The sequence below is a fragment of the Natator depressus genome, chromosome 1 (genome assembly GCF_965152275.1).
Source record: "Natator depressus isolate rNatDep1 chromosome 1, rNatDep2.hap1, whole genome shotgun sequence".
NCBI lineage: Eukaryota > Metazoa > Chordata > Testudines > Cheloniidae > Natator > Natator depressus.
In genome coordinates, this window is record NC_134234.1 from 222,212,603 (window position 1) to 222,224,755 (window position 12,153).

At 42.1% G+C, this 12,153-nt stretch overlaps 1 protein-coding gene across 2 annotated transcripts in view; it reads left to right on the forward strand.

Moving 5' to 3' along the window:
• LRP6 (LDL receptor related protein 6) overlaps positions 1-12,153 on the forward strand; it is a 194,998-nt gene that overhangs the window by 165,966 nt on the left and 16,879 nt on the right. For both annotated transcript variants that reach the window (XM_074936314.1, XM_074936305.1), the window contains exons 14-17: positions 532-743; positions 2,142-2,332; positions 8,872-9,081; positions 10,608-10,733. In XM_074936314.1, the coding sequence (XP_074792415.1) occupies positions 532-743; positions 2,142-2,332; positions 8,872-9,081; positions 10,608-10,733 (739 nt within the window). The remainder of the gene's footprint in view (positions 1-531; positions 744-2,141; positions 2,333-8,871; positions 9,082-10,607; positions 10,734-12,153) is intronic.

The window sequence follows — 12,153 nt, forward strand, 5'->3', positions numbered from 1 at the left end:
AACTGTGCCATGCCAAGGCCCAGAGAGTGCCTTTCCAAGTGGAAACCTTGACTTTAGTGATCTAGCTGTCTCCTCTCTTAGAGTGGTTGGGATTTAACCAATGTAATCTGTTTTGGGTTGGTGAATTGAGAGAGAAACTTTCAGCAGACAAGAATTGTCCTTTAAGGCATAGTACAGCCAGTCATACAGCGTTCATAGCCTCTCAAAACTCCTGGCACTGGGGAGTGTCGGTGCCACTCCCCCAGCCACCTTTGATACCCCCACAAAGCCCAACAACAACATCAGTTCTTCTGAGCTGCAACCAAATGGTATGATTTCCATCCCCCTAAATCTGCCAGGGTATGTTTTGTGTCCACTGCTCACTCTGCTGTTGCTCACCAAGGGACCGAGAGAGCAAGAAACAACTGAACATGTGTTCCTGGTTTAGGATTATATTTTGGAGGCCTCTTTCTAACTTTGAAGAATTTCACATACAGCGGATCCAGTTCTAGGTGATGCACTGAATGTAATATCCTTCTGGTGATTTCCCAGAGCCTTACTGTGGTGACGAGTCCGGTTCCCAATCAGAACCTGGACATGCAGCCCTATGATCTGAGCATTGACATCTACAGCCGCTACATCTACTGGACTTGTGAAGCCACTAATGTGATTAATGTGACACGCTTGGATGGGAGACCGATGGGCGTGGTGCTGAAAGGAGAAGACGACAGGCCCCGGGCCATTGTGGTGAACCCAGAGAAAGGGTATGTAGTTGTAATGTGGAACAGTAGGGAAAATCCAGCCTGGAGATCCTATTAATAAATCTTCTAGCTTCTGGCTACCCTTCATCAAAATAAAGGTGTCTTTGGAACTTTTGCATTGGTGCTGAAGGTTGAGACTTCTAAAATTCTTAGTGTAAAATACTGGCCCATTGAAGTCAATAGGAATTCTTCCACTGACTTAATTGGGGCCAGGATTTCACTGGTAAAGGTTAGCAGGGTTCAATTATGGCCTTCCTGAGGCTGAGCCTTGTTGGGATGGAGAGGCGGTGCCATTAGAGGGTGGTAGTGTTGTGTTATAGAAGGGGAGAAGCCCAATACAGGGCAGGACTTGATACATCTTTAAATGGGTGCAATGGGGGGTAGAGGGCTCACCCTCCCTCCGTCCCCACCCCACCCCACTTGGCCTTGGACTGGAGCTAGAAATTTGGCACAGCTACCCCTCTGTCCTGAAGGAGAGGCAGCCAGGCCATATTTGAGTGACACTGCAACCCCATGCACCAGGTCACAACATTACTCACTCAAATTTGGCTTAGCTGCCCCATAGATTTGAGGGGTGTTGCAACTCCATGTTCCTCACCCCCACCCCACCTTTACAGTCCTTTGGGCACTCATGGGCACCCCAGTCCCTAGGAAGAAGTGGAGTAGGCAACACTCCTAGTCCCCAGGAGAGGGGAGGATTGGATCCAAGCTTTTGGGGCTTCCTGGGAAGTAGAGATGCAGAAGAAGGATGGGGCCTGGAGCTCCCAAAACCACCTGGCTCCTGGTGGGGATGGTGCTTTTCAGGGCAGGGAGACCATGGGGCTGGGTGCAGTTGGGAAAGCTCAGAGCTGAGTGTGAGGAAGCTGGAGGGGAGTATGTGTGGAGCTGGGTGCAGGACTGGGTATTGGGGAGCAGCAGGGGGAGTGTGTGGGGCTGGGTGCAGGGAGCTCTGGGCCCCAGCTATAGGAGAATTCTGGTTACGTTCCTGCCCTCTTCACACGCCTCCTGGTGAAATGCAGGGCAAGAGACATGGCCCCATCCTGCCTAGAAACAGCTCCTATACAGATGGTCAGTTCCTCCCACCTTGCACACCTGAGTGCTGAGAGATAGAGCAAGCCTGTTTCCTGCATGTGTACTAGGCCCAGGTATCCTGTGTTCCCTTCCTCCTACCCCTACAGAGCACCTGCAAAAGGGAAGGGACAGTTTAGCCTGACATTGAAAATGTGGTTTTTTTACTCCCAAATCAGTTATTGTCTTAAATAGCTGCCTCCTCCCTCCCGCTTCACACAGTAGTGAGAAGGGATGTTTGTCTCTCTGAGACATTGTTAGAGGGAAAAAAGTTATTTAATAAAAACCTGCATAATTTACGAATCTGTTTGACTCTAACTATTCCTGTTACAGGTACATGTATTTCACTAATCTGCAGGAAAGGTCACCCAAAATCGAGAGGGCAGCACTGGATGGAACTGAACGGGAGATCCTCTTTTTCAGTGGCTTGAGTAAACCTATAGCCCTGGCCCTTGACAGCCAGCTGAGCAAGTTATTCTGGGCTGATTCAGAACTCCGGAGAATTGAGAGCAGTGACCTTTCAGGTAAAGTAAAACTTATGTTTAGAAATTCATTTGCACTCTTAGTTGCTCAATATTAGTGCTGTTCACTTCAGTTTCTAGTTTCAAGACCTTGGTTAGCTTCTCCCTCAAAGCCAGTTCACAAATAATCACTGCTCTTTTTCATGGACATCACTTTTTTGGAGTACTAGTACCTGTCAGGCAAACCAGGAAGTGTACAGTTGGTGAAAAATCTGTGCTATAGGGTTAAGTCGGCATGCACTGGCCATTTCTGTGCCTGTGGCAACATAAACTATGTAATACCTGCAATGTCTGTCCTTGTACTTCAGATGCATGTCCGTTCCCCCATCTGCATGCATGTATGAGATATGAGAGTAAGAGTAGAGACTGGTGATGGAAACTAAATGAATTTGGTAGTAAAGTATTGCATTGATATATGCTCATTAATGATATAATAATGCTTTGGAATTCTGTAGTGCATTCCATCCAACGACACCAATTTGCTTTCCGTCTTCTATTTACGTTTCATAACATGTCTGTATGATAGGACAAGTGGTATTATTTCAGTTGCAAGTGTATGCAGTTTGCCCAATGACACACGGTAAGTTAATGGAAGATCCAGAAAAAGAACTCTTGACTCTTAATCGGGTGTTATAACCAGTAGACCACACTTAGTGCATTAAAACATTGAAATTTTGGTATGATGTATCCTTGGATGACCTTGACCACCACAGATTCAGTATCTGCAGGTTTTAACTGACATCTGAAACTTACTCGTTCCTTGTTTCTCCTTTTGCATCTGTTATGTCAATTTTTAGAACACCAAAGTCGAAGGCTGGTGTAAATTATAAACCTACTCTTTTGTTTTTAAATTATCTTACTTTAAGAAAAAAAAAGCTGTCATCAGATTTTTGTATTGTTTATTAAAACCTCACCATTCCTTCCATGAACATGGAGAATTTTTTTCCAGAACACTCATCTTTAGACATTTGCACTGCAAGATAAGTTACAGCAATTTATCAGTGTAAATCCGATCTGTTCAGACAGATTGCTAGTTAAAGAATGCTGATTAATAGGCCTTTTTTTTATAAACTGAGAGCATAATTTTTCTGCATTGTGTTCTTAAAAACTCTCTTGCTTCCTGTGTCTGCAGATGCTGCTACTCTTACAAAGAGAGACCGCGTGCTTCATATATGTGATAGGATAGGAGAGAGGAGAATGCTCCCAACAGATACCTGGGGCCCAGTTGTGTTGTCCTAATAATAGAAATCCCATTGAAGTCAATTGGACTTCTCACATGAGTAAAGGCTTGTCTACACAGGGAAATGGACTGGAATAGTTCCTTATGTGGACACTAGTTTGGAATAAAAGGTCAGTATATTCCAGAATAATTAGTTTATTTTGGACACACACTAATTATTCTGGAATACATTGACTTTTATTCTGGAACTGTGTGTCCTCACAGGCAGCTAGTCTGAAATGGCTATTCCAGTCTGTTTCCCCCATGTAGGAGGGAAGTAATGGCAGGAAAGAAGTCCTGTTAGTCTTGTTTCATTCTGCAGCAAACATGGATTTCTAAGCCTTTAGGATCTTCCTTTATGACAATCCTGGTGGGACTAGTGGACGCTTTGTGAACTTTGTGGTCCTCACTTTAGGATTTCTTATTTATATGAGGGATAAATATCACGGTCTTGGTTTAGTCACAAATAGTAAATTAATCTCAGTCATAAATATGGGTGAAAAACTGAGGTACATTTAAGAGACTGAGATTTTTAAGCTAAAAGTTTGTGCAATATGTTGAGAAATGTCATGTAGATCCCCCACCTCCTCACTGGATCATAAAAGAACTCTGTCCAAAGAAGTAAAACTTTTTTATTTTTGTAAAGGTTGACAGTAACAGTCACGCTTCCCTTTGTGCGCCTCTCCACCCCCTTCTTGGCATCTCACAGCTAGTGTTCCCGCAACAGATGACTCATACTCATAGATTTTAAGGCCAGAAGGGACCGCTGTGGTCATCTAGTTGACCTCTTGCGTTACACACACCATAGAACCTCACCCTGGTAATTTCTGCATCAAGCTGGATATGTCCTTCTACAGAATCCATTAACATCTTTCCTAGGGCCAAATTCAATACTGGTGTAGCTCCAGATCAAGAAGTGAAAGCGCTGTCTGTATTTTAAAGCCGCGGGGGGAGGATTCTTAGGTGCTGTGTCAGAACACACGTCTACACTACAGGCACTGTAGCAGTATAGCTATGGCACCTTAGCTATGCCAGCATAACCTTACAGTGTAGACATAGACTACAGCGAAAGATGGGGGGTTTCTGTTATTGTAGGAACTCCTACTCCCTGAGCAAGGGTAGCTAGGTTGATGGACGCATTCTTCCATTGATCTAGCTGTGTCTGTGCTGGGGGTTAAGAGTCAGCATAGTTGCGGCGCTCAGGGATGTGGATTTTTAACACCACTGTGGACTGTAGGAAAGTCACTCTCTAGGTTTTAAGTGTAGACCAGGCCAGAATCTATCAGCTAATCACGATGAGACATCAGGCAAGCTACTTAACTTATCTGTGCCTCACTTTACCCATCTTAAAATGGAGATGATAATTAGTTTAACTTACTGTAAAGCACTGTGAGAGCATCTAATGAAAGCCTATAAAAATGCAAAACATATTTATATTAATAAACATGAAATAATAAAACATTCAGGCATTATAATAATAGATAACTTTTTGGTCCCAAAAGCAAATCTTGGCCACACATTCCTTTTATATGTGGTGGTTCACTGTACTAGTCTTTTTCAAAAATGTCAATTACTTTTTTTGCAAAGCATAGTGTAGTTGAACATGTTCACAAGCTATTACCTGCTGTAGGGGTTTTTTGTTTTGTTTTTGTTTTGTTTTTTAAGTTTTAGATAGAAATGACCTGAACACCCTGGAAGGTTTGGCAGTGTTTGGATTTGGATCCAAACATTCCAGCTGTGGGTTCTCTATACTTTTAGTTCCTGTGATGAGTGTGTGTGAGTAAAAGTAAGTATAAGTGTAGGGCATAATAAATTCACTAAATCTGTTTACAGGTCACCAAATTCACAGTATAATTGTGCAGTGTAATCTAAGCTTTGCGGGTTTTTTTAAATATAAGTTTCTAGCCCTAGAGTTGTGAAGAAAATAAATGTAAAAAGTCAATGTAAAGTAGCACAGAGTAAGTTTACAGGCCATCTTCAGCAATAGCTCTGAGACAAGTATGAACTGTGCTCCCTTTCATCTGAATGGAATTTTAACTCTGAAATCTAATAATGACCATTTAAAAGTCAGTGCTGTTAAATAATTGTCACTGTAGCATAAACATTCAGCTAATGTGCTTCTCCTGGTCGCTGCCGAGGGTTGCTAATATAGAGAACTGAGAGGGAGTCTTCACTGGGGAAAAGGGTATATTCCTAATTCAAATTAACTAACACATGGTAACTAACGCAAAGTAAAAACCTAGTGAAGGCAAGGCAATTTATAATTTTCACACTAGTTTGCAGGTTGAGTAAACTCCCCCATAGTCTTCAAGGGTTTACATTTTCCTACTAACTAGTGTGAAAACTACAAAGTGCCTTGTCTTCACTAGGATTTTACATCATATTAGTGATGAATGAACAACTCCCCTTTTTTCCCTGATGAAGACAAGGCCGAAGAGTTCAAGCCCATGCACAAAACTTAAAATTGCTATTGATTCTTTCCAGAAGGGTTAGGGAAAAAAAGTACTTCCCCTCCTCTTTGCCAAAAGTCTTAATCACCTCATGAGAGCCAAAACCCCAAACTGCCTTATAGCTGAACCACTTGGTAATAGCGACCATAATGTAATTAAATTTAACATCCTTGTGGGGGAGAAAACACCAAAGAAGCCCACCACAGTAGCGTTTAACTTCATAAAGGGGAACTACACAAAAATGAGGACGTTAGTTAAATGGAAATTAGAAGGTATAGTCACAAAAGTGAAATGCTTGCAAGTTGCATGGAAATGTTTTAAAAACACCATAATAGACTCAAATAAAATTAAACATATTTTAAAATTAAAAAACATAGTAAGCAGATCAAAAAAATGTTACCATGGCTAAACAACAAAGTAAAAGTAGTGGTTAAAGGCAAAAATGCATCCTTTAAAAATTGCAAGTTAAATCCTACTGAGGAAAATAGAAATGAGCATAAATTCTGGCAAGGCAAATATAATTAGGCAGGCCAAAAAAGAATTTGAAGAGCAGCTACCCAAAGACTCAAACTACCAGCAAAAAAAATTTTAAGTACATCAGATGCAGGAAGCCTCCCAAACAATCAGTGGGGCCGCTGGACAATCGAGGTGCTAAAGGGGTGCTCCAGGAAAATACGGCCATTGCTGAAAAAGCTCAGTGAATTCTTTCACATCCTCTGCCGTGAACACTGATGCAGGAAGATTCCCACACCTGAGCCATTCTTGTTAGATGACCGATCTGAGGAACTGTCCCAGATTGAGGTGTCAGTTGAGGAGGTTTTGGAACAAATTGATAAATTTAACAGTAATAATTCACTAGGACCATATGGCATTCACCCAAGAGTTCTGAAGGGGCTCAAATGAGAAGTTGCAGAACTACTAACTGTGGTATGTAACCTATCATTTAAATCAGCTTCTGTACCAGATGACTGGAGGATAGCTAATGTGACACCAAATTTAAAAAAAGGCTCCAGAAGCAATCCTGGCAATTACAGGCTGGTAAGCCTAACTTCAGTACCAGGTAAATTGGTTGAAACTATAGTAAAGAACAGAATTATTAGACACTTAAATGAACACGCTTTGTTGGGGGAAGAGTCAACATGGCTTTTGTAAAGGGAAATCATGCCTCACCAATCTACTAGAATCTTTGAGGGGGTCAAAAAACAAGGGTGATCAAGTGGATATGGTATACCAGCATTTGACAAGGTCCCTCACCAAAGGCTCTTAAGTAACCTAAGCAGTCATGGGATAAGAGGGAAGGTCCTCTCCTGGATCAGTAACTGGTTAAAAGACAGGAAACAAAGGGTAGGAATAAATGATCAGTTTTCAGAATGGAGAGAGGTAAATAGTGGTGTCCCCTAGGAATCTGTACTGGGACCAGTGCTGTTCAACATATTCATAAAGGGTCTGGGAAAAGGGGTAAATGGGTGGCAAAATTAGCACATGATACAAAATTACTGAAGACCGTTAAATCCAAAGCAGATTTACAAAGGGATTTCACAAAACTGGGTCACTGGGCAACAAAATGGTGGATGAACTTCAGTGTTGATAAGTGCTAAGTAATGCACATTGGAAAACCTAATCCCAACAGAACGTTAGGAACCATTAGGAAAGAAAGAGATAATAAGACAGAAAATATCATATTGCCTCTATATAAATCCATGGTACGCTCACATCTTGAATATTGTGTGCAGTTCTATTCACCTCATTTCAAAAAATATATATTAGAATTGGAAAAGATACACAGAAGAGCAACAAAAATGGTTGCGTATAGAACAGGTTCTGGATGAGGAGAGATTAAAAAGAATAGTACTGTTCAGCATGGAAAAGAGACGACTAAGAGGGGATATGATAGAGGTCTATAAAATCATGACTGGTATGGTGAAAGTGAATAAGGACGAGTTATTTACCCCTTCATGATGCCCAAGAACTGGGGTCCCCTGAAATTAATAGGCAGCAGGTTTAAAACAAACTAACGGAAGTACTTCACGCAATGCACTCCGTACTTAATTTGTAATGAAAGAGGTGCCAGGGCTCAAGCAATTTTTTTACTTTCATAACTGATGCGACAAGCCCAGAGATGCTGGGGCTATGAACCACCAAGCCTAGAGATGCCTGGGCTCAGCCCGGGCAAGCCCTGGCACAAAACTATAATGAGGTTATTAAAAAATTAGATAAGTTAATGGAGGACAGATCCATCAATGGCTATTAGCTAAGAATGTAAGGGATGCGATCCCATGCTCTGGGTGTCCCTAGCCTCTGATTGCCAGAAGCTGGGAGTAGACAATGGGATGGATAACTCAGTGATTACTGGTTCAGTTCATTCACTCTGAAGCATCTGACATTGGCCACTGTCGGAAAACAGCATGCTGGGCTAGATTGACCATTGGTCTGGCCCTGTATTGCCGTTCTTATGCCTTATACCCTTCCAGCAGTTGGAACATCTAGCTGCTTCTAGAATGCAGTTGTGAGTTATCAGTACAGTACAATTTGCAGTACAAAATGAAAAAGTTGAGTCAGCGTAAAGCTGAATTTAATATCAAAGTAACACAAGTGGTACTATGCTCACTATACTACTCACTGTAATATAAAATTAAAAACACCTTCCATTTTTTTGCATTTCCCTGAAGCTACCTTGGAGCTTCCACTCCCCGCGCTGGTGTACTGTGTATATTGGGGATCTGGCTGCAGAATTTAAATCCAGACAACTACTGAGGACATATGACTGTGTGCGTGTGTGCGTGTGTAATATGCTTATTTACATCTATGTAAAATGTGTTCATGATGATATCTTGGTCTCTTCCAATTGTTAAACCACAACCTCCTTTCCAAAGGGGCAAATCGAATAGTTTTAGAGGACTCCAATATCTTGCAACCCGTTGGGCTGACAGTATTTGAAAACTGGCTGTACTGGATTGACAAGCAACAACAAATGATTGAAAAAATTGACATGACTGGTCGAGAAGGACGTACGAAAGTCCAGGCTCGTATTGCACAGCTCAGCGACATACATGCAGTTAAAGAACTAAACATCCAGGAATATAGTAAGTACCATCCCCATTAGCAAGAAGCAATTGGGGGTGTGGGGTTGGGGTGGGAAGTGGCGCAACAGGGGATTATTAATGGCATAGGGAGACATTTCTTCCGATGTCACTGATTTAAATCCACCCCAGATCAGTAGTGGCCAAAAGGCTGATAAGGGGCCTGTATGGAGTTTTCTCAGTACAACTCCCAGTGGACAGGAGACCATCACAAAAACCACTATCACGTTTTGTCACAGAGGATGTCTCTACACTGGTGCTGGAAGGTGTGATACCCAGCTTGAGGAGACATACCTACTTTAGCTCTGATTGAGCTGGCACACTAAAGAGAAGGGAAGCCATGGTGGTGCGAGCACCTGGAGGGGCTAGCTGCCTTGAGTTCTGATCCTGATCAGAATGATATAGTGCAGGTCTCCTTGAGGTAGAAATTACACCTTTCAGCTCCAGTGTAGACATACCCTAATGGGCAACCTTATAGGTAGTCCTATGACAGACACTAAGGATTGAGTGGATATAGAGACTAAAATACCATCTTAGTCCTAGAGGAGGTTCCTTTGGATCAGGGTTGTGGCACATTCATGGGGTGAAGTAGTTAAGCTTAGCCTGCCACATGCTTTGTCTGTTTAGAGGACTTCAGCCCTTTTCACCAGGAGTAAATACACTCAAATAGTTTTTAAACTTTTTTTTTCAAGAGCACAAACTTTTTCCTAACTTGAAATGAATGGGGGGTTGGCTGGGGATGGGTGCAGCCAAGTGGAGCCACAGCCATCATAGAGGAAGCAATCACGTTAACATAAGTATGATGTGTGCTTTGAACTGGAGAATTTTTTTAGGAAACTGTCTGGGGATATTAATTAAAGCAGACGACTACTAGCTTTGTTTGCCATTAATCACAGTAAATCTGTCAAGAATTTCAAGAAGAAACAGGGCATCCTTATTAAACATTAAAATGAAAAGACATATTTATCTAGATCATATTCATTTGAGTTTTGGAGGCAGTGCAAATACTTCAGACTTTGTAAATCAGAAAAGTTTGCTTTTTTTTTATTGGCTTAGAGAGAGCAAGTGAGTGCAGTATTAAATTTTAGGCACCTTTGTTGTATTCTTCCAGAACTAATTCCACCTTTCCCAAGAAACAAACCTTTAGGTTTTGTTTCCTGTTTTTAAAAGGTTGCACTGCGTGATTTTTTTTTATGATGCTTCAGATCACAAATAATTATAAATGTCTGTGAAGGAAAAAAGATACTCTGGAGCTGCTTGTCCTGAAGGTTTTCCATTTGGGAAGGGAGAAAGGGAGGCAGGCCATTGTCGTAATGAGCTCCATGCAGGTGAACCTCCTGTGTCCATGAGGAGCCCCACTGCAGGGGATCTACCCCATCTGAGCTTATTATGGGATCAGGGCCTGAAAAAGTAAATCTGGATTATTTTTTACCCAAGATTTACTAATTAATTTCTTCTCTCTAAATAATCTCAACCAGACATGTGGGTTTGGGGTTATATTGCGTAAAGATCTTGTTTATAAATTGCAGGACAGCATCCTTGTTCTCAAGATAATGGCGGGTGTTCGCACATTTGTATTGTGAAGGGTGACGGTACAACCCGGTGTTCTTGTCCAGTGCACCTTGTTCTACTTCAGGATGAACTATCCTGTGGAGGTAAGTCCTTCCAGTTGTCTGCATTTCCTTAGTTGAACCCCTAACATATGGTTAGGATGGCCTTCATGTTAGCCACATGCTTCAATCTGGGAGAAGTTCTGGAGGGGGAAAGGTAAGTGCCATGAGGGGATGAGCTTTCCTGCATAAGATGTCTTGAACAATGCTTTTCCACACCGAGTATGTGGATACCATTTTGGTCTCTTCAATAGCTCCACAACTAACCTGTCCCAGTGAGTGGTATTAATTAACTCTGAGGCAAGAAGGCTTTTCAAGATAGATTTCCATTGTCCTTAGTAACTAAAAGGACACTGAGTTATTTCAGGTTTTTTTTTTTTTTTTTATTCAGTGGTTTGTAATACCATCTGAGAAAGCTGAGCTGTTTCCCCCTCCCTACCTTTGTTAGTATGACATTTTCTATTTGACACACAGGTGGCTTTGAAAACAGCTGAAATTAATCGAGCTGGTTTTGTTTAACCTGCTACTTTAAAGCACACTACAACACTTTTGTGTGGCTTCCCCAGGACCACCAGTGCTAAACACACAGCTCTTGGCGAGAGGTATTTTTAAATTAGCTGCTGCTAAAGAGGGAGCACAGAGCACTATTTTTGTGAACTGTGCCTAAGTGGCTTGGAAAAATAAAAATCATTGTGGGTACAGTAAGACTCAAAGCCCTGATTAACATTTGATAGAAAAAATTGTCGTAACTACCTCAGGCAGGTTCAGTTTAGGGGCTCATAATTCTGCAATAAGTATAAACAGGAAGTACAAATGAGTTTTTCAGTCTACTCCTTGGCACCACCCTAGAGGTGGGTAATTAGCACCCTTGGGGGTATTCTCAGCGGAGGCCAAGGACTGACTAACCCATGGGGCTTGGAGGTGGCTCTTCTAGATGAGAATTTAGGCAGAGTACTGTGAGGGGAACTGGAACCTCTTTTGCCTTCATTGTACCTGATCTGTGGCTAAACAGAGGACTTTAATCTCTAGGGTGCTGATTTGTCAACTTCTTGCCTCTGCTAAATTCACACACAGACTCCCTCTCTCCTGCTGAAAACAAGAGGTGGAGGATCAACAATTCTTGCACTGAATTTTTAAAATAGCAAATTGTTTCCCCAAATTGTTGTCGATTGTTCTGATTCTGGGGTCTTCTGCTTTGTGTACCATCTATCCTTCCTTCCTTCCTCTTCATTTCCATCTTCAAAGTCATCCCATGCACACCACTCGAAACTGCAGCTGGAGGCGGAGGGGGAGAGTCATTATAGAGCAATGGAAGATGCTGCCCCTCTGGCCAGGTCCTGCTGGCTCAAGGAGGGAGGTAGAAGAGAGCTCAGGAGCTTCATTCTCTGTTGACATTTTGAGTGGATTTGTTGAGCAATTCTGTAGCCAGCAAGGCGACATGTGGTCACGCAGTGGAAAAAGAACT